The 23,084-nt window shown below is 36.4% G+C and overlaps 1 protein-coding gene across 5 annotated transcripts; it reads left to right on the forward strand.

The window, feature by feature from the left end:
• The first annotated feature begins 1,844 nt into the window (after positions 1 to 1,844).
• On the forward strand, positions 1,845 to 20,568 carry LOC107821910 (uncharacterized). 5 transcript variants are annotated; one of them, XM_075255935.1, is made up of 17 exons: positions 1,845 to 1,924; positions 2,094 to 2,138; positions 4,405 to 4,601; positions 5,396 to 5,510; positions 7,599 to 7,737; positions 8,702 to 8,837; positions 9,572 to 9,708; positions 9,957 to 10,158; positions 10,467 to 10,705; positions 10,788 to 10,899; positions 11,076 to 11,220; positions 11,370 to 11,512; positions 11,602 to 11,771; positions 12,475 to 12,771; positions 12,849 to 12,904; positions 13,328 to 13,539; positions 19,245 to 20,568. In XM_075255935.1, exons 8-17 carry the CDS (start codon positions 10,080 to 10,082, stop codon positions 20,420 to 20,422), a joined length of 2,631 nt encoding a protein of 876 aa, XP_075112036.1. In that variant the 5' UTR covers positions 1,845 to 1,924; positions 2,094 to 2,138; positions 4,405 to 4,601; positions 5,396 to 5,510; positions 7,599 to 7,737; positions 8,702 to 8,837; positions 9,572 to 9,708; positions 9,957 to 10,079; the 3' UTR covers positions 20,423 to 20,568. The 5 variants fall into 5 exon arrangements, with proteins under 5 accessions (XP_075112036.1, XP_075112037.1, XP_075112035.1 ...); XM_075255936.1 differs by lacking the exons at positions 1,845 to 1,924; positions 2,094 to 2,138; positions 4,405 to 4,601; positions 5,396 to 5,510 and adding an exon at positions 7,081 to 7,114; XM_075255934.1 differs by lacking the exons at positions 1,845 to 1,924; positions 2,094 to 2,138; positions 4,405 to 4,601; positions 5,396 to 5,510 and having other exon boundaries at positions 7,127 to 7,737.
• Positions 20,569 to 23,084: the final 2,516 nt, after the last annotated feature.

Raw genomic sequence — 23,084 nt, forward strand, 5'->3', positions numbered from 1 at the left:
TTTTTCACTTGGTTTTTATCTTTTTCAGAACGGCAAGACAACTCCATAAAACGCAGTACTATACCTCACTTTTATATATTAAATTTTTCTGCAATAAAGCAGCTTTTTTTACATGGTTTTCATCTTTTTCAGAATGACAAGACAACTCCATAAAATGCAGTACTATACCACGCTTTATGTATTTTGTCTTGCCTATAAATAACGGCCTCATTGTAGTTATTTTGTGTGCTAAAAAATTAGTAAAAGCAAATATTTCATTAAAAGTAAGTTTTTTTTTACTAAAAGCAAATATTTCATTAAATGGCTCAACCTCTTCGTCCACCAAAGTGCAACTGTGGAAAAGAATGCTCGATGCAAAATTGTTGGGACGGTGGTGAAGTTGGACGAACCTATTTGTGATTTTGAGGAATGGGTTGATGAACCATGTTATCAGGAATGCTATAGAGAACAACTGCAGTTTCTTCATAATATGTGTTTATGCCAACGGGAAACACAAAGAGAAAGCGATAGAATTATTGTAGAAATGAGGGCGAAACTGAAGGAGGTGGGAGAAGAAAAATGGAAAGCACAATGGAATTGTGAAGCACAAAAGGAACGTAAAAAAAAATATAAACGGGAACTTGCGGAGGTGAAGGCGAAACTGAAAGAGGTAGAAGAAGAAAAAGAACAAATGGAAGAACGATTTAAGTGGTTGGAACGGAGAATAAATGACAACCGGGACTAAACATTGGCATGTATATGTTTAGTGTATTTTTCATATTTCATGTATTTTTATTATGTTGGCATGTTATGTTTGTGTTTGTGTTGTAGTAATGTTTTATTTTAATTGAAGTGACATGTATGACATGTATTGAAGTGGCATGTATTGACATGTATGGCATGTATGCGCACTAAATTTTATTTTAATTGAAGTTGAAGTTAAGTTTAAGTGCTTGTGTTGTTATATGAAACTATCAAACCACACTTTACATATTACATTTTTCTACAATTAAACAGCTTTTTCTTCACTCATTCCAGATTGTGGAACATAAATTTATTTGATATATATTGCAACATACATAAGTACAAACACGTATTACAATATACCAAAACAAAAGACTAGGGGTATCCTTGATAGTTAGGTACATTCGACGAACTTGCACCAGGAGCCGGATTACCACCGCCACACACACCACTTGAAGAACATTTAGGACGGTCGTGTCCTGTTTGCAAGCATATGCCACATTTACGCGTATAAACGGTGTCACCAACATCCATTTGGTTCCGTATACGCGTTCTCTTTTGCACTTGCAGCTTGCGCAAAAAGTCCTTGTTACATACCATCTTAAAAGTTTCCGGCGGCCAATAATGCTCAGCACATAATGGCTGCAACTTCCCACTATACGTGTCTACGTATGCAACAACATTGTATTGCCTATCAATATAGTTTGTTGCCCCATATCCAACTTGTTGAAAGCACTTCAACGCATGTGCGCACGACATGTGGTAGATGATCCATTTCCCGCATGAACATAACCTTCTATTTTCATTCACCGTCTGCAGTATTATACTGCGTTTTACAAAAAAAAAACAAATTTGTCTGCATTCCTTCAGATCTGGGCATTAATAAGTGAAACGTAGTACTGTACTGCGTTTAAGGTATAGTACTGCGAATTAGTTAAATTTTTTTTAAAAATAATATGCAGTATTATACTGCGTTTTACTTTAACGGCTAACTTTCCATTAAAGTAAAATGCAGTATAGTAGTGCGTTTTACCTAGTTATGTAACTTTTTTTTTAGCATGAGAAACCTACTTTTTGTCCAAAAAAAATCATTAAAAAAGTTTCGGACTCCTCAAATCGCACCACTTGACAACTTTGGGCAGCTTTTCGGACTGCAAATGGAAACTCCATCACCATGAATGAACTTTGCCTGGGTTTGGAGGTTCAACATTTCCCCTGCATTTCTATTTCCGTCGCGTACTTCTACTCCCATTCATGATAATGTAATAGATTCATATATACTGGCTGTTAGTTTTCGTGATGTTCAATTTGACCCGTGTATTGGCTTGGGCTTGGGGATTTTTCTCACGATAATCGCTCATCTCTTGCAGGTCTCTTGGTTTACTTTGGTGGAGGCGTTAAGGAACGAAACTGAGGTCATGTCACTTTCTTCCACTCAGCCCATCTGTACACAGCGTTCGTCCATTCAATTTCTGTTCTTTGTGTGGCTCATTTGCCCTTTTGATTGAAGTAACATTTCTTAATACTCTAATTTTGATGAGTGTCATTTCAGCCATGATTGCATTTCTTTTACTAGTCAACTGATTCATGATGCAGCAAGGTGAATATATCACTTGCACCATCACATTTTATATGATGGTTTTTGACTGGATATTGAGTTTGAAAATGTTTATTTGATTTAAGTGGAGAAAAGTTGTGAAAATTGTGTACGCTAATATAATTTGTGGAATAGTGTCTAAGATTTAGGGTGCCTCAAACTAGAAAGAGTGCCGTATTAATCTTGACGGTTTCTTTTCTTCGTTAACTTTTACTACACTCTAGTCTAGTTTTAAAAAGGTCTTAAATGTTTTTGTAGCACCTAGCACATACTAGTTTTAAAACTTATAAATTTCAATTGGAGACCTCTAATGTTGCACCAAAAAGAAAAAAAGTTTTTTGTGATTCTTTAGGATAATATGGTCATAGGAGACAAGAAAAGTATAAATTTAAAATAAAACAAAAAAGTAGGGAAAAAAAGAAAGAAACAGAGGGATAATATCACTAAAGTATCAAGTTTGTAAAGAAAATAAAGGAAAAGAAAAGAAAATAGTAGTAAATATGTAACAAGTTTATCTTGTTGATGTTTTTCGATTTCAAAGTTGCACGTTGATGTGATAATATCACCAAGTACCAAGTTTGTAATTGATTAATTTTAGGGCGCAAACTTTTCTTGAGTGATGCTCTAGCATCACGTCGGTTAATGATGCCTTTGTTCTCCTTCTTTTGCTTCACATTTTATATAGAATGTCAGACCATAAATGTTAACTATTTTTTCAGAGAAAATGTGTTCTTTAGGGAATTCCAAAATTTTCCCATCATTTAATTTAAGTCTTAACATTTCATATTTCATAGGCATGTAGAGGAACGGGATTGGGGGAGGGGGTCAAATAAGAGAAAAACAGAGGCAAAGGTTGAGAGATGAAGAAGGTGGAGAGTGCATGTAGATTGGCCAATGTGGTTGTTCAACAGTTGGCACAGGTGGGATCATTTATTTTGTACGTTAATTATTGATATGTCATGTTGCTATCTTGATGGAAATTCCAATCCTCTGCTGTTTCAGACTCATGGTTGGTCCTGTAGTTATCCCTCCTTGATGTTGATGCTGATGCTCATATTCTTAAATTGGCTTGCCAAATGGTAATAACTGGTAGTTCTGATATAGAATGGTGCCCTGAGCCCTGTTGGGAGAAACTTTTGTCCTTTAGTTGCTCAAGCCGATGCTAATGGTTATGCCAGAGTTGTCAAATTTAGTTCTTCTTTGGATGGATCAGAAATTCATGGTATGCTTGTGTTTCCTTTCACCTGATAAAGAAGTTAGATGACCCTAGTTCAGGGGATACAGCCAAATGGGATTTTATTTCTTACTTAGGACTAAATATTTATTTGTAGAAACACTTAAATTCATTATTGAAATACCAATATATGATGGTAGGTCCAAAATAACTATAGTTATCAAGAGATTCCACTCGATTGTGCTATCAGTAATCTTGATTTCATTTATTAATTCTGTAGCCAAATCAAGAGGTTATCAAACACAATAGTGAAAGCAACAAGTTTTTCCGTGCCCGTGCTGTTTTAGTTTAAGAATTTAGAAGAGGTCTGGAATTCATAAAGATTTGGGGGCAAATACTCTGTTAGAGTGTAGTAGAAGTTTATCAAGCAATGTGTAAACTGTAGAGAGTACTCATTGTCACTTATAGCTGTCTGTTCTAGTGTTCTTTCAATAAAAACCAGGGTGCAACATTTAACAACGGTAGTTATAAAAGTGTGACTGAATAGGTATTATGATTTCTTTTTCTTGGCTGAGATTTGGCAAGTGCTAAGAACTCATGTAGTTTCTTTGAGTAATTAATCACTGCTATAAGAGATCTTGGCTTTTCTAGCGAGGGGGTGGTTGGGGGCAGAGCAGGATATAGAATCATGCATATGTAGAATTGACTTATCAGGTTCACTGAATATGTTAAGAATTAGAAAGTTTATATCCTCTGTTCCAGGTATGTACTTTATGTTAACAATACCACTCCTTTTTTTTAACCTATGTTTACAATACCAGTCACATCTCTCTTCACGTTACAAAAAGTTTATCTTTTATTGAGGAAATAACTGAAGTACTTCAATGACAAGGTCTTCTATTTCTTGTAGGGATCGATTTGCTAGAGATATGTCATAAATACGTGTAGTAACATCAATCCTTGATTCTCAACTAAGTATTTCCGAAGACTGAAAAGCACATGATTATGAGCTTTGGCTGCCTCTTTTGATATCCACCAGCCACAGCCGCTATATACGCTGCCGGGATGACTGCAAATTCAGTTGCTGGGATTGGTGAGATGATCCTTGTAAGTTAGATTACCACAATACAGAAGTTCATGCAATAGGCATCCGTTACATTGCAATGAGTCCAAGTCACCCTAATATCTTGCTGACCAGTAGCTATTATGAAGATCTAAGGGTTTGAGACATGAGATCCATTGCAAAACCTGTACATAAGACATTAGTCCCATTGGGAGGAGTTCAGAGAATAAGATATCATCTACTGTATTGGACCTAGTCTTGACGACTTGTATTCACAAAGATCTGCAGTTGTCTAAGTTAAAGATGATAAAGCTGAAGTCATGGAAACCTGTGACAAATGCGGTGTCTGGCATGTTGACCAGATTGACTAAGAGGCTCTTTAGGTATGGAAGGAAAGAGGGAAGAATATTTTATTAACGCCTCCTTTGCATGTGTTTGCCAGAAGGTTAACGACCTCTTGGTCTGGGATATGCTTCTTAGGAGTCAGGAACACGCAAGTTATGAAATAGTAATTAATACTTTTTTGGGGGATGGGGGTGTTTTGAGTTTCTGCCCACTGTTTTATGCATATTGATCTCATCTTCATGATGTTCCCACCTTGTATCTCTGCTAGAGAGAGAATTTCTGGTTATTTTGAATGGCTCATTCGTAACAGACAATTAGTGTGTACTTTTGTGAGTGAATTCACATAAACTTGTATCCATTAAAGCTGCAGTAGTAAATAGCAAGACAAGTACAACAATAGAATTGGCTCTGTTCTGTTCGTATCCATTTGTGTGTTGAAATTATGGACGTCCTGCATCTTGTAGTATAATTCACCTACTCCAAATTGATGCAGAAGTCGCGAGGCAAATGTCAAAGGAATGAGAAAGAATTGATAGTATTTTGAAATTGTAATCCTATTTTGGCCTGCATGGCCAAGTGTATGCTACAACGCTCCCCTCAGAATTCAGGTTTGTCTTTATTCTACTTTTTCTTACAACTTTTGTACAAAGATACAAAATCAGAAAGAGACTGATGCTGTTCATCTATGGGTAATATACTCAATTATTCTTACATGAACGGGCACACACCCAATCGTATGTGGTGAGAATTCCCCTTCAAAGCTTGGCCTCAAAAACATTATCGCTTAACTCACATTCTTCATAAATCATACTCCTATAAATTTGATAATTCCTGATATTTTATACGTGAAATTTAGAAATTTTATGTTTCTTTTCATGGTCGTAATTTAGACATAAAAATAGTTTAAATCAACAGTTAATTTTCGTAAATTTCGTCTTCAGAATCAGACTTATAGTACTTGTTACGCAGTAAACATTGCTTAGGAGACCCTTCACATAAAATTAACAAATGGACATAAAAACGTGGTTCCATTATAGTAGGGTATGCTGAAGCAAGTACTAAAAAGAAGCCTTCGAAATACAGCTAGATTAGAATGCCTGATAATATCTGGCACACTGATATAGTGACCTTTAATTAGGAAAAGAAAGTACTCTTTTCCATTGAAATTTATATTAATATGAGGTGTTTTTTTTAATGTGAGCTATATATGGGCCATATGAAGGCAGCTGGCTTGGTGAATTTTCTCTGCTCTATTGAACTCTGGTTTGGTATTATTTTTTGTAATACGTGTTAACTTATTGGTGACTTTTCTCTGCTCTATTGGTGAATAACAAGTTAACTTATTAAAACTGGAGGAGGACCGATGGTCTAATATAGGAAAAGAGAGAAAATGAGAATGAGAAAGGGGCTTTGGCTTTTTTAGGAGGGGAAATGTATCAAATTTGGAGAATACCAAAGGGTAGACACAAACAAGAAAGGAGAGGAAAAAAACATTGAATTTTCTTTGTCGGAACTCGTTTAATAATCTTAACTCGAAAGCTCAGTACTAACGTGGTGTGCCCTGCTACAACGCAATTAGGCTCTCAATCATAAAAACGTTCAAAAGAAAATTATCTCTTGCTTGAAATGAGTGATCAAAACTAAGAGAAAGGAAATAAGAAATTTGTATCGTGATGAATACATCGGAGAGGCAAGTTCCGATAAAAAAAAATGTAGTATAAAGCAACTCAGAGCTTATACACGGAATATCCACAAAATGACGGGGAGGAAATGGTTCAAATTTATCTATTATAATGTGAACAGAAATAAATGACTTTGCAATATAAATTACATTTTATATTATCGACTTTCCACAATTTCAACATAAAGATTTCTTGTGTAATCAGCCACCTAAAAATAATTTAGAATATTTTGCAATTGATTAATAACCATTACACCATATGATACAGTTGATAATAATAGTTATTTTTTTTAAATATATTTTTTCATTGATTATACTAGTAAGTTGTAACTAAGGAACGAGATGTAAGAATCCAACTTTAAGACTTTACTTCTGAACTGTAACTCTTGGAAGTCATAGATACTCCTATTATTCGGAGTTTGAAGACACTTAAAGAGAAACAGAAAACAGACTAGCTAGTAGTATTTATTACGAGCTCCAGAAGAGGTCCCTAACAGGCTAAATTTTCCACAAATGGAGAGTTCGACAATGGTATTGTCCTGTAGCAGAATTCATCATTTTCTCCAAGTGCATTAAAATTCTTAGAACTCTCTCTCTCATCTCATATTCATAGACAAATGGCAACTCAGTCACGTCCCTGTCATTTGTCTTCATTTATTGCGCAATTTTTTGCCCGTTTGGAATCTTTTTCCTCTCTTATTTATCTTCACTCACTCTCACAGTTGCACTCTCAGTCTCATGTGTTATATCTTCGCTTCATTCAACTTCCACCACTAATACCCATTCCCCAGTTCCTCTACAAAGTTCCCTTTTTTAACCTCTTTTACACATTTTCATGATATATACCAACCTTTTTTTCTTGTTTTTTGTTTTGTGAAGCTACATATTCTTGACTTACTTACTCATGCAAAATCGATCGTCTGCATTTGAGATGTAATTCTTGTTAAATGGGTCTAGAAAAATATTTCAGCTGGTTGATTTTGCTTTCTTGGGTTTTCCTGGTTCTGAGTTTCAGAGTAAACTGCTCAGAGGTTTCTTTGAAGTTATTGAGGACACCTCGCGCATTTTCAAACCGGAATTTTGCTAAATTTGCTTTTCAAGTTTTGGTGAGTGGCAATGGTGACATTTGTGCGGACTGCTCCACTTATTGCAAGGTCAGTTTGCATGCTATAGAACAGTTGTCTACATGTCATTTTTTTTTTGTTTTTAATTGCAAAGCACAGGCATGCTCTTGTTACAATTGCTGTTAATTTAGGAGTTCTGAATGCACTACGAATATCCTGTTTGAGCTATTCCTCAAAAGGATTCTGCCTTTGGGTTCCTACTTCATTCTCTCTGAAAGGCAAAAGACCAATTTGAGTGATTTTGTTTATTTAGTTAATTTTGCTCAATATTTGGAGATACTTAAACATATAGGATTTGGAACTCTTTTTAGTATTAACTTAAAGACGCAAGCGCGTAGCTTGAATTCAACATTATCAGTTACTATCTTCTCCGCATACTTGATGTCGATAGTAGATGAGTGTCTAATGTGAGCACAAACTAACTTTACCACCTTAGTACAAGGAGAAAAAAATGAAAGAAGAGAAGGGGTTCCATGGATCAGTGTTATTTTTATCTAAGAAGAGGAGAGAAACCATCTTTATGCTCATCCTCACTTGTCAGCAGACTTCCATCTACATTATTTTCAATCCTTTAATAAAATATGTAGTAAGTAGCATTTAATGGTAAGCTTCTGCAATGCCAATAGTAAGCCATTAGGCATATGTATGACTTGTTTCCCTGAAAACATAAAAAATATCTGTCGATAATAGCGAAGGATTATAGAAAGCGGCCACCTTACTGTCAAATGATATGCACCTTACAATGATAAACTTGAGGTTTAAGGAAAGATTTCTTGTATAACATCCATAGAATATATTGAAAAGTAGCAGTTAAGGAAAATGCACATTTTAAGAGAGATTCTCTCTTGATCCTTAGGGTGCAACTGCCTATTGAAGATTGTTCTACATTTATTGAGTTTCAGTTTTTATTTTTTAACTTGGTAAGTTTTCTGTTCGTTTAGTTTTTTGCGCTTCATTACACAACTAATTAATTTTTCATTTACTGTTACTGTAGCTGGATGATCACATCCCTTCAGTTTGTGCAAGTGGAGAAATTTTGTACACACGGTTGTTAGACGGAAATCATACTTTTGAAGTTTGCACCAATGGATCTCATGGAGCTGGATGCTCTCGTTATAACTGGACTGTTGGTAGCACTCAACCTTTTCTTCTTTTCATGGTCTTGGTGCCACCCTAGTAGTTCATGATACTTAAATACCACTTAGGGCACATAAAAACGACCATTATCTTCGGTGGTGTATTTTGACTTCTGTCTTTAAGGCTTAAGTTGTTTTTTGTTGTTGTTTCTGATCCTTCTTTGTTCAACATAGTTAGTTATTACATATGTTGGGGAGAGATCACCAAATAGTGGAGAGAAGGTAAATGAGGAGAGCTCTGGATCATTACATAGTTTCTGATCCTCTCTCTGTCTCTTTATTTCCTCATAATGCGGGAATCGAACACCCTCTGCTGCTGGAGGGCTGATGTATAATGTACTACTTCAATCCAGCAACCTGGTAGGAGTAGGTTCTAGCTTGCCCCTTTCTTCTTATTAGCCAGATAGGTTTGGAACACTTTGTAATAAAAAGACAAGGTAAACTTCTATTTCCGTGTAATATCTTTCAACCATTTTAAGACATTTGCTCAAACTTTGAATAAAGAGGCTACATGTTCCAATTTTCACCTTGTTTAGGCATCCTAGCACAGTTATCATCAATTATTGTTTATGTTTCAGTTGCCGGACAGGTAGACAATAAACTTGGTCTTTTCTAAGCATGATGTATTTGTGTGTGTGTTTGGGACTCAAGTCTAGTTGTAACTGCTGGTAAAGTAAAAATTCATTCATGGTTTCACTTCCTGATTTCATGTCCCTACTCTTCTGCAGACACTATTCCTCCTACAGCCTACATTACCGCACCAACATCTTTTACAAATGCTTCAAATGTTTCAGTGAACATATCTTTCAGCGAGCCATGTTGGACCCAAGGTGGTTTTGGATGCTCTTCCACGAATTCCTGCAATGTAAGTATATGAGAAGCTAAAATATGTTGGCAGTGGGAAGTCTTTTGCATGAAAGCTTGGTTTCTTATGATGTCTAATTATCTTTTCTTCAAGGTTTTGACCTTCGTTAGTTGAAGTTCACCTCTGCAAACATTCTCAAATTGCCTTGTAATGGAAAGAGTCGTGTAGGGGATCTAGGGTTCTTGGAAATTCCTTTTTTATTATCTCTTCAGCTCAAAACTTAGTTATCAATTGTGTGCTCTTTGCAGCTTCTTGTTTATGGCCCTGGACAGGTCGTACCAAACACACTCAATGTTATTGAGCCAGATCTTAAATTTTCTGTTGTCGTGAGTCTGTCTACACGTGATCAGTATGGAAGAGTGGTCGTGGTAATGGATAAAAACTTCTGTTCAGACTCTGCTGGAAACAAATTTAAAAGGACAGAAAATTCAAGAATATTTATGCATTTTGGTGAGTCAGTTGCCTTACCTTTATCATGTTGATATCGGTTCTTTTAGAGATGATCCTTTTGAATCAGATTTTCTGTTTCAGAGTTATATTATTGTTCTAGTCTTCTAGAAGGCCCTGCCATTTCATGATCCAAAGGGACATCTTTCTTTCTGTGACAATTGAAACAAATTCTAATATGTGATATCTTAATATGAATATACTGTAGAAACGAATCCTAGTGTATAAAGATAATAGATTAACAATCAACAATTAACTCTGTGCCGATCAATATAGACTGACTCCAGTCTCTTTGATACTGGATTCAACAGATAGAAGAACAGTGTCCGTTGACATAAGGACTCAAATACCTGAAAGGCTACTACAGATTGACAGAGAAACGAGAACAGTGCTAGCTACAAATAGAACTGAGAACATGAAGGTGTATTTGTACTTTACAGAACCTATTGTCAATTCATCTACTGAAATTTTGAATTCTCTGAACATAAGTCAGGGGTTGGTTACTCCCATTAGTGGAAATAGTTTGGGAGAACGTAGATTTGGCTTTCAGGTTAGTTCTTTCCAATGTTTATTGCAATTTGATATTCCATTGCAGTTCTTGTAAATAATACCTTTTTTTGGTTCATTTCCAGATTAAAGGCATATCACAGACGGCAATAGTCACATTGAGCCTAAGATCAAGCTTCATATTGAGCAGACAGGGAACCTCCGTTGCTCCAGTAACTCCAGTTACTTTTCTATACGGTACGTTTGACTGCCTGTTAGAAACTTTTCATTGAAGACACCTCTAAATAAAGAAAGGATAATGCCTCTACTTCCACCTGCTGAATTGACATGAGGATGATATGTGATTGCATGGTAATGTTTGATATGCTAGTTATTTTGTTTCTCCAAAATATAATTGTTTATTGGACCTTCAGATATGCAACGGCCTGCTGTCAGCTTGAGCACAACATCTAGGATGAGAACTTGTGAAGAGCAAATTCCTGTATGGATAAAGTTCGTTAAGCCTGTATTTGGATTTAATTCTTCACATGTGTCCATCACTGGAGGACATTTGCAGAGGTTAGCAGATTCCTTGTATACTGATCTTCCTCGGTGAAAAGATTCTCCTGTAAAATAAAGCTTGTTCTTTAGCAAGTTAGGAAGAATAACATCATTTCTGTCGTGTACCAGTCATGGCTCATTGATTTAATGTTCTTATGTATTTCCAGCTTTCAAGAAATGAGTAGAAGCATTTACATTGTCAATATACAAGCGAGGGAAGATTTTGTTTCTGTGAGCATCCCGGAAAATGTAACCGGTGATGTTGCTGGAAACAGAAACCTACAATCTAATGTTCTCCAGCTCCTGCACTGTAATATTCGATAGTTCTAAACTCAAGGTCACTTTCTTTTGCTTTGAAAATGCTTTAATCATGTATGATTTCCTTTTACTCTTTTACAGATACTGTACCATCAATATCTCAAGTGCTTTCCATCTTTGCAACTGCTGCTTTCGTGGTAACATCTTTTGCAGCAGGGCTCCTCACTGTGTCAACTGCGAGCCTCCAATCTGTTGGTGCATACTCAAGACCAAGCTCTTTTATGACATCTGATCCTGCTAGAAATCTTTTTGTAAATACCCCTTCCTTAACAACTTTATGTTAGACTCGTATAGGTCTGCAGTCTATATGGGTACTTCTTTGGTTGTTAAATACATGGGGAAGGATATGAAAGATCTTGAATTTTAGAACTCTAAGGCTCTTAGTGAAGCTCATGAAGTTGTCCTTTGTTCCTGAGATGTATTCTCGGAAGCAACACCATGAGAAGGGAATAATCATTTGCTTTCTCCAAAAACAAATTCCAGTGTGACAGATACCTCGTCACAAGTCAGATTCTTTTTTTATTTTTGTAGAGTTCAGAGTAATAACTTTAGCTCCCAGTTTTAGTATCTCTGTGCTGGCAGCATAATTTCCGAAAAAATATTAATACGTCGACCTGCTATTTTCAACGGTTGGAGCAAGAAATATTTTGAACAGACAACAGCTCTACCATTGCTGAGCTACCAATGAAAAGGGGTCATAAGGCATAGATACCATTAAGATCGAGTTCTGCTGATGATTTATTTGGGTAGTGTTTAGAGTTTATGTTCTCTCACTAGCAATATCAGAAGGCTCTAATGTGGACGAATACATTTTTGGAAATGTCCACGCATCTTATGTCCATTAAGTTCATTGAAATTTTCAAAATCTTTGAGATCAAAATAGCACTCTTAGATTGATTGATCCATTACATTATGTTCTGAGTGCACATCTTTTCTTTTTGTGTCTTGAAACAGAGAATAGCTTGTCACATTCAGGTATTTGCATTGACGAGATGGTTGCCAGTTACATTGCCAGTTGAATACTACGAATTTGCTAGAGGCCTGCAATGGAGTGTTCCCTACATGAGGCTCCCATGGGAAACTGGAAGCACGTTTCCATTCATGATGGGACCGAGTTCCCCGACAAACTCACATTCATACGGCTCTAAAATTCATGATTTTGGAAAGAAAACAGACAAATACAATGTGGACAAAGCTTCAGGATTATATGGGCTGCCACTTAGTCCTATGGAATATAGGTCAATCTTCGAGGTTAGAATCCGCAACTTTCACCATAACATAAATACTTGTTCCGTGATCGCGTTGTTGAATGCTCTTCTGAATGGCAGAGCCAGAATCTTCTTCCGGAAGCTCAGTATATCCTGGATCCACAATATTCAAGTGGGTAAGTATCGAAAGATGTCTCTGTATCACTTTTGAAGTGGTCAAAGGTGATTAGTTTCCCGATTCATTGGATAAATGCAGTAAATCAATGTCCTGAGGTGTACTTTCAACTAGTTTCCTCTTTACAAAAATTAACCAAGAAGCACTAAGGTCAGGATTACTACTTGTAAACCAAGCTACTTCCAGGCCACGTGAAACCAGAACTAGGGCTGTCACCAAATACGTGATACAATTATATTCACTTCTTTGGGAAACTAAATATGCAAAGTAACAAATAGAGACCATGCTTCAGGTACTGGGACTTAGGTTTTAGTTAAAAAAGAAAAGGACGATCAAGTGCATGTACTTGAAAATATCTTTATCAGCCTTTAAGCAAAAGATGGATTTAGCATCTGCAAATGAAAAATTCATCTGCTGTTTCCAGGTGGAGAGATTTTAACAGAAGCATGTTTTGGTTAGCCGTTATTGGAGGCAGCTTGATATTGCTTCATGTTTTGCTCCTTTTTATTTTAAAGCTGAGAAAGGACACAGGAAAAAAGTGGAGCTATGGAGCTTTGGTCTTTCCAAGATTTGAGATCTTCCTTTTAATTCTGGCTATACCTTGCATTTGCAAAGTCTCAGTAAATATAGTTAAAGGTATTTCCAATTCATAAGCACTATGTTCCTTTATGCATTATGCCCTATAGCATTGTGTTGCAACGAGTGCATTCCACCTGAAACACATCAATTTTCACATCTAAAAATGATGAGATATATCTGTAGTGACTGATCCCCAATACAGTACTTATCTATAACAGTTAGACGCTACTTACCTTAATCAGATATTGACCAGGTCAGTAGATTCAAAGCATTACAGCTCTTAGAACTGTGATTTCTGAAAGATTGTGATTTGCATAGATTTTGTCACAATGAGTTAAAACTGCCAGTAGATCATTACTGCTGAAGCTAATAGATATTACCTGCATAATTGTCGTAGTTGTGTTTGTTGAATTTGACAAAATGTTTGTCCCACATCGGTGGGAAAACAAAAGTTGGGGGGATTTTCCCCCTATAAAAGAAGGCTTAATGTTTAGGTTTTAAATACACCTCTCATTTGCCTTCTCATCTGTTTAAGGCATTTGTATCTTCTCTCTTTAGTATTATTTCACTTGTATTTTTGGAGTGAAATAAAATATTGGTTGTGTCCGAGGAGTAGGCAAAATTAGCCGAACCTCGTAAATTCTGGTGTTCCCTTTATTGTTGCTTTATTGTCTTATTTATTATTTGGTGGCTGTCATGATTTTTGGTATAGTAGTTGTGACTTATTCACACTATATACATTTGGCTTCCGCAACAATTGGTATCAGAGCCAAGGTACTGTCTAAGTATGCTCTGTGGTTGCAGCATAGTCTGATCTTCCACATCAGAAAAGATTTATCTTGGTAACTGAGTCAAGGTTCTGTCTGAGTATGCTCTGTGGTTGCAGCTTAGTCTGATCTTCTACATCAGAAAGGAAATAATCTTGATTTGTGTCGTCAGCTATTAAATAATATTTGTGTCAAATATGGGAGATAATAAACAAGAAGAATCTACATCAAGTGTCAACAATACGTCATCATTGGCATCTTCGCTTATGACAAGAATTGTGTCAAATGCGAAATTTGCGGTAGAAATTTTTGACGGGTCCGGGCATTTTGGGATGTGGCAAGGCGAGGTTCTAGATGTCCTTTTTCAACAAGGGCTAGATCTGGCCATTGAAGAAAAGAAACCAGATGTTATTGGAGAAGAAGATTGGAAGATTCTCAACCGTGTTGCTTGCGGTACCATTCGATCCTACCTTGCTAGAGAGCAGAAATATCCATACACAAAGGAAACTTCTGCAAGTAGATTATGGAAAGCACTGTAGGATAAATTTTTGAAGAAAAACAGTCAAAATAAATTGTACATGAAGAAGAGATTGTTTCACTTCACCTATGTTCCTGGTACCACGATGAATGAACATATCACTAGTTTCAATAAGTTGGTTACAGATTTGCAAAATATGGATACAACTTATGATGATGGTGACTTGGCCTTGATGTTGTTGGCGTCACTTCCTGATGAGTACGAGCACCTTGAAACTACTCTACTCCATGGAAATGACGAAGTTTCTCTCAGAGAAGTTTGTTCGGCTTTGTACAGCTATGAACAAAGAAAGCGAGAAAAACAGAAGGGCGGAGAAGGAGAAGCACTATTTGTGAGGGGTCGTCCTCAAAATCAAACGAGGACAAAGAAGGGAAGATCCAAGTCAAGATCCAGACCCAGCAAAGATGAATGTGCCTTTTGTCGAGAAAAAGGGCACTGGAAGAAAGACTGTCCGAAGTTGAAGAATAAGGCCAAATATAATAATGGAAAGGCCATTATGGATTCAAATGTAGCTGATTGTGATGATTCAGACTTCTCATTAGTTACAACAGAGTCATTAACATCATCAGACATATGGTTGATGGACTCGGCTTGTAGCCATCATATGTGTCCCAACAGGGACTGGTTTGTGGAATTTCAAGAAGGAGAATATGGAGTCATCCACACAGCGGATAACAACCCTCTTACCTCATATGACATTGGTTCAATACGATTAAGGAACCATGATGGAATGATCAGAACATTGACAGATGTTCGATATGTACCGGATTTGAAGAAGAATCTCATCTCTGTGGGAGCCCTGGAATCAAAAGGGTTCAAAATCATTGCAGAAAATGGAGTGATGAGAGTATGCTCCGGTGCACTAGTGTTAATGAAGGCTAATCGGAAGAATAATAATATGTACCGCTATCGTGGCAGTACAGTTATTGGGACAGCGACAGTGACATCCAGTGACGACAAAGAGGCAGAAGCAACCAAGCTATGGCACATGCGCTTGGGACATGCTGGAGGAAAATCCTTGAAAACTCTATCAGATCAAGGATTGTTAAAAGGAGTAAAGGCTTGCAACTTGGAGTTTTGTGAGCATTGTGTCAAAGGGAAACAGACAAGGGTTAAATTTGGTACAGCGATCCATAATACTAAAGGCATTTTGGATTATGTACACTCTGATGTTTGGGGTCCTTCCAAAACACCTTTATTGGGTGGGAAGCACTATTTTGTAACCTTTGTTGATGATTTTTCCCGAAGAGTATGGGTGTATACAATGAAGAGCAAAGATGAAGTGTTGGGAATTTTTCTCAAATGGAAGACGATGGTGGAGAATCAGACAGGCAGGAGGATCAAGTGTATTCGCACAGACAATGGAGGTGAATACAAAAATGATCATTTCAATAAGGTATGTGAAAATGATGGCATCATCCGACACTTCACTGTTAGACATACACCACAACAAAATGGAGTGGCAGAACGTATGAACCGGACCTTGCTGGAGAAGGTACGGTGTATGTTGTCCAATGCTGGCTTGGGCAAAGAATTTTGGGCTGAGGCAATTACATATGCATGCCACCTCATTAATCGCTTACCATCTGCTGCTATTAATGGCAAGACACCATTTGAAAAATGGTATGGAAAACCTGCTGTAGATTATAACTCTTTGCACGTGTTTGGCTCAACTGCATATTATCATGTGACGGAGTCAAAATTGGATCCAAGGGCAAAGAAGGCTATTTTTATGGGAATTACTTCTGGAGTCAAAGGATATCGCTTATGGTGTCCTATGACAAAGAAAGTAATATTCAGCAGGGATGTTACCTTTGATGAATCTGCTATGGTAAATAAGGTAACAGAAGATACCAAACAAAATAAAGGTGCTTCTAAGCAGGTGGAGTTTGAGGGAAAATTTATTTTTCCTACACAAGAAGCAGAGGAGGAAACAAATGAAGATTATCCTCTAGAAGGAGAGCCAGTAGAGGAGATTCCAACTCAGGAACCTCAACAACAACTTGAATCAATAGCAACCAGCAGGCCAAAAAGAACAATAACGAAACATGTTCGTCTCATAGAGACGGTTGCTTGTGCAACCTCAATTGTATCTGATGATGTTCCTACTACTTATAAAGACGTTGTCCAAAGTTCAGAAGAAGATAAGTGGAGGATTGCCATGAATGATGAAATACAGTCCCTTCATCAGAATCATACATGGAGATTGGCCAATCTCCCGAAGGGAAAGAAAGCAATTGGGTGCAAATGGGTATTTGCAAAGAAGGAAGGATTTCCTAACCAAGTAGATGTTCGCTACAAAGCAAGATTGGTGGCCAAAGGATATACTCAAAAGGAGGGAATTGATTACAATGAAGTGTTTTCTCCAGTTGTAAAACATTCCTCCATTAGAATTATGTTGGCTTTAGTAGCACAATTGGATTTGGAACTAGTTCAGATGGATGTAAAAACTGCGTTTTTACATGGAAACTTGGAGGAGGAAATCTACATGACTCAGCCAGAAGGATTCAAAGTTGCTGGAAAAGAAAATATAGTGTGCAAACTTGAAAAATCGTTGTACGGATTGAAACAATCTTCTAGACAATGGTACAAGCGATTTGACGAGTTTATGTTGCGGCAAGGGTACAAGAGAAGCAAATACGATCATTGTGTGTATTTGCACAAGCTTAAAGATGGTTCCTTTGTATATCTTCTCCTATATGTTGATGATATGTTGATAGCTTCCAAAAATTTGGAAGAAATTGATAAGTTGAAGATTCAACTGAAGAAGGAGTTCGAGATGAAGGATTTGGGTGAGGCAAAGAAAATTCTTGGCATGGAGATAATTAGAGATAGACGTTCAAAGAAACTCTGTTTATCTCAAAAGGAATATTTGAAGAGAGTACTTCAACGTTTTGGCATAGATGACAAGACTAGCCAGTTAGTACTCCACTTGCTTCCCATTTTAAGCTAAGTACTACTATGTCGCCAATGGATGAAGTTGAACGAAAGTATATGTCAAAGGTACCATACGCAAATGCTGTTGGTAGCTTGATGTATGCAATGGTTTGCACAAGGCCTGACATTTCACAAGCTGTTGGAGTTATTAGCAGATATATGCACAATCCAGGGAAGGAGCATTGGCAAGCTGTGAAGTGGATTCTACGGTATATTCATAATACTGTAGATGTCGGGTTAGTTTTTGAGCAGGAAGACAATCAGTCTGTAGTTGGATATTGTGACTCAGATTTTGCGGGTGATCTGGACAAACGAAGATCAACTACTGGTTATGTGTTTACTTTTGCAAAGGCACCAGTTAGTTGGAAGTCTACTTTGCAGTCAACAGTTGCTTTGTCTACAACAGAGGCAGAGTACATGGCTATTACAGAGGCTGTGAAAGAGGTAATTTGGCTTCAAGGATTGCTAAAGGAGCTTGGTGTTGAACAAAAAGGTATCACAATTTTTTGTGATAGTCAAAGTGCTATTCAATTAGCGAAGAACCAAGTTTATCATGCAAGGACGAAGCACATTGATGTTCGATATCATTTTGTACGAGAAATCATAGAAGAAGGTGGAGTCACAGTGAAGAAAATTCATACTACGGAGAATCCTGCTGATATGCTGACAAAGGTGGTGACTGCGATCAAGTTTCAACATTGTTTGGATTTGATCAACATTGTTGAACACTGAAGATTGAAGATGAAGACACGATCAAAATTTGTTATTGAGAGAAAATTGAAGATGTGGAATTTTGCCAAGGTGGAGATTTGTTGAATTTGACAAAATGTTTGTCCCACATCGGTGGGAAAACAAAAGTTGGGGGATTTTCCCCCTATAAAAGAAGGCTTAATGTTTAGGTTTTAAATACACCTCTCATTTGCCTTCTCATCTGTTTAAGACATTTGTATCTTCTCTCTTTAGTATTATTTCACTTGTATTTTTGGAGTGAAATAAAATATTGGTTGTGTCCGAGGAGTAGGCAAAATTAGCCGAACCTCGTAAATTCTGGTGTTCCCTTTATTGTTGCTTTATTGTCTTATTTATTATTTGGTGGCTGTCATAATTTTTGGTATAATAGTTGTGACTTATTCACACTATATACATTTGGCTTCCGCAACAGTGTTTACCTTAGCATTCTCTCTTCCTGACACCCTCCCCGTGTAGGAGCGGGGACATGCAGATAATAAGTCTTATTGCAAACCTTTTCCCTGTCTGTAAAAAGGAGAACCACATCAATTATTAGAAATTAGGCACGGTTGCATATATCTAAAAATCTATCCAGCCTCTAGGGCTACAGGTCTTTAACAGCTTTATTAAGATCCTAAATATTTCTAGTATCAAGATACATCTTTTGGTATGGAGATAATCTATCATTTACTATAAGAATGTTCTCTACTAGAATGGATCTGCGCATTTTATAGTTTCTTTCTGCATCACTTGAAGATTTGATTATTCCCAAATTTGTTCTTTTCTTCTAGGAGGATCAACTGCAGGAATTGTTGTTGGCATTTTACTTTTAAGTTTAGTATCATTTCTACTGCTAGCATTGCTGTTGTTCCTTTCTATTGGAATCACGTTAGGGAAGCTTCTTCAGTATAAGGAGGTACACCAAGTTGGGCAGACATTCCATTGGTATCAAGAATTAATCCGAGTTACCCTAGGTCCTGGTAAAAGAGGTCAGTGGACATGGAAAAAATCACGCGATTCTAAATATTTAATCATGTTTGGCCCCCTGTTTGAGGACCTAAGGGGTCCACCAAAGTATATGCTCTCTCAGATTACAGGAGGAAATCCTAGCAAGCATAATGACAAAGTCATTGCAACAGACGATGAGACGGAAGATGCAGAAGCACCTTTTATCCAGAAGTTGTTTGGTATTCTAAGAATATACTTCACATTTCTTGAATTTGTGAAGCGAGTTTGTCTTGGAATTGTGGCTGGTACGTATTTGAAGAACTGGTCTTCAAAAACTCCGATAGTTGTCCTGCTTAGCATCACTTCTTTCCAGCTATTCTTTATGGTTCTGAAGAAGCCTTTCATTAAAAAGAAGGTTCAGCTTGTTGAGATCATCTCAGTTGCTTGCGAAGTAGGTATTTTTGCTGCTTGCATTGTTCTCTTAGAAAGAGATTCATCAAGAAAGGAAACCGAAATTGGAATCGCCATGCTTGCACTTTTCTTCATAGCATTTTTGGTCCAGCTGCTAAATGAATGGTATGCATTATACAGACAGACAAAGCGACTCGGTCCTGATGACAATTCTTTCTGCTCTGGTCTGAAAGCAGCATCAATTGGATTCCTTTTGTTTTTCATTCCTCAAAGATTGATCAGAAAGCTCGAAAGTGGGTCTGCGTTGTTAGACCACAGACTAAAGGAAACTGGGGATGTTACTTCTTCTGGTGACAGGAATAGGAGTTCTGGTAGTAGGAGCTCAGGTGATAAAGCATGGATGCGGCGAATAAGAGAACTAGCAAAGTCCAGCTTTAGTAAAGACAGTAAGGCAACGCCAAGTGATCCCTCAACAAGTACTGTTAGATGGAGCGGATTGTGGAATACAAAGAGAAGTGGGAGCTCATCTATGGATGCATCAGCAGACTTCAAGTCAAAACCAAGAAGATTGCACAATGATTTAGAAGCTATTTTTGCTTCCAAGTCATAAACATCTTATTCAATATACAATGGAGTAATATATTCTGGCTTTACTGGTTACTTGACTACATCTAAAGCGGGTTTGGACCTGTTGCTTTAACTATGTAACAATGTATCTGTATGCTATAAATTAAAGTATACAACACTTATTCTGAACTCTCTGACGTTGATCCTGGATTCCCCCTGCTTGACTGTTTTTGAGCTTATGTGCTTAGCAGGTTTATGTTATATTTCCATAATAAGGATTGTTGGAATCATAGAATGTATCAATATGTAGCTCTAGAATATAAATGCATGATGTCAATGTCATAACTTGAATATTCCTGTCTTACACTAAATCTTTTCGTCTTTTTATTGGATAATAAATTGTCGTTTAAACAAAGAAAAGGGGGAAAAGAATATGCTTCATATAGTACTCTTTTCACCTTTCTTCAAGGAAACAATAGCACTATGAAAAGTAAATGCGAAATACATAAGCGACCCCTTTAAGTTGTCCTCAACGATCAGATGGACACCTCAAATTATACTAATGACCAGACAGACACATCTTCTCGGCTAAAGTGTGACTCATGAACAGTGGAGGAGCCATGAATTTTATAAAGGGGAGTCAAAATATAAAGAAATAAACTCACTAAAAAGTCAAGGGGTGTTATTATATAGTATATATACATATTTTAAAAAAAATTACCAAGCTAAACAGTGTAATTTTCCGACGAAGGGGTGTCGATTGACACTCCTTGGGTGCATGTTGCTCCGCCAGGGAAAATATCAGCTATGTCCATTTATAAGTAGCTTATTACAAAAATTGGTCAATTCCTAAAATATTAGCCAATTAGCTATTTGTAGACAAAAAAGGTCAAATTTTTACTTTCTTTTGAGTAGGTGTTATTAGAATAGATTGGGTACATCTTAAGGAGCTTGAACTCAATTTTGTGATGATTTGGTGGAGTTTTGACGTGGTTTGAATTGAAAATCTGAAGTAGAAGATGAATATGAAAAAAATGATATGTTGTGTATCAAACATGTATCATATTTGTATCAAATGTATATCACACGTATATCCATGTATATATGCGTGTGAGATACATGCGTGATACATGTGTCGCAGAAGAATTTTTTGAACTCGATTTTAACTACAAATTTTGATACTAAATCAGTCCAAATCACCTCCAATATTCTTCAAATTTTGTATATTGACTCATCTATATGTTTTCAATGAATCTCAACCATACCCATTGAAAAAAGTTATTTTTTGCTTAGATTTTTGGAATCTTGTATATATATAATGTATTTCATTACCTTATTTGCTACCTCATCTACAAAATTTCTTTTCATCTTGTGTCTAATGTTGCTAATCCCGCTTAAAAATATGGAAGAAGATTTTTGTGTGTGATTCTTGGAGAGAAAGAACCTTATTTTGTTTGTGTTCTTAATTTTTATATTTGTTTGACTAGTTTTGGTAAGTCTATTATTAATAGCTAGAAGTTGGTAAGTTGGAACTTTTTTGGAATATTTATGTAAGATTCTCGCTCCGCCACTTCTCATGAAAGTGTGTGCTTTTTACTCCATGTAAGTATTCTCTGTCATAAAACTTTTATCTAAATTCGTCTTTCATGTCAAGTTTGGCTTTGGTAGAATTTTAACAAACTTTTGAAATGAGAAGATAAAAAAAGATAAATTACATGAAACGAAATGGTCTAAAATTTACCAATCACGTATAAAAATTACATAAAATGAATGTGAATGGTATTAAATTTAACTTGTGAAAGTGCACAAGTATATTGGGACAGAGGGTTAAGCAGCAAACGAAACAAATAAACTGACGAAGTCATTTTCTTATTTCCTCGGTTTATTTTTAGCTGTCTACTTTTGACTTTACGCCCCTTTAAAAAAAAAAAATATATTTTATAATTTTACCTATAATAATAATAATAATATTTAAAAGAATATTAAAAAATAATTTAAAGAATGAATAGCTAATAATAAGGATAAAACAAGAAAAAGAAATTCTCTTAATTTGATAAAATGAATAAGTAAAAGTAAAATTACATTTTTAGAATAGTATTTTTTTTTGGTTGATTTATCCAAAAAACAAATTGGAATCCTTTGGGTTTTGCCGTGAATGCCTAAAATAAAGACCGAATACATACGAAGACACTTAAAGTTGACACGATCTTTCATTTAGACACTTCATCTAAAGTTTGTTTCATTTGAACATTTTAACCATGTATTTACCGTGTCATTTAGACACAAAATTTTTAGGCATCCATACGTAATAGATGCGTGAAATTCACACGCCAGGGTAACCAATAAGATAGAGACACATGGATTTATTAACAATTAAAAAAAGACTTTAGAAAAATGAAAAAGAATAAAAGAAAAACAAGAATCCCACCCCACCCCTCCCCTCCGTCATCTTCCCCAACGACCCCCACCCCCTTCCTTTCCATCTTCATCTGCAAAACAAAGTACTCCCATAATCATGGCTTGGCTTAATTCTAGGCCACATTGCCGGAAATGGAGTTTCAGGGTTCCAAATCGAACAGAACAAATGCAAAATTTTGCAAAATCTTAGATTTCACCGGAAAAGTTCGTACTTGGGTTTTTTGAAAATCTGAAAATTAGGGTTCGAAGTTGGCTGGGTGTTCGAGTTTTTGGTTGTAAACGCTGAT

The sequence above is a fragment of the Nicotiana tabacum genome, chromosome 6, assembly GCF_000715075.1.
Source record: "Nicotiana tabacum cultivar K326 chromosome 6, ASM71507v2, whole genome shotgun sequence".
NCBI lineage: Eukaryota > Viridiplantae > Streptophyta > Magnoliopsida > Solanales > Solanaceae > Nicotiana > Nicotiana tabacum.

Coding starts and splice junctions, on each gene's coding strand:
- LOC107821910 (XM_075255934.1), top strand. CDS start 7,531: ATGGGTCTAGAAAAATATTTCAGCTGGTTGATTTTGCTTTCTTGGGTT. Junction 8,838..9,571: donor TCGTTATAACTGGACTGTTG/GTAGCACTCAAC, acceptor ACTCTTCTGCAG/ACACTATTCCTCCTACAGCC. Junction 9,709..9,956: donor CTTCCACGAATTCCTGCAAT/GTAAGTATATGA, acceptor TGCTCTTTGCAG/CTTCTTGTTTATGGCCCTGG.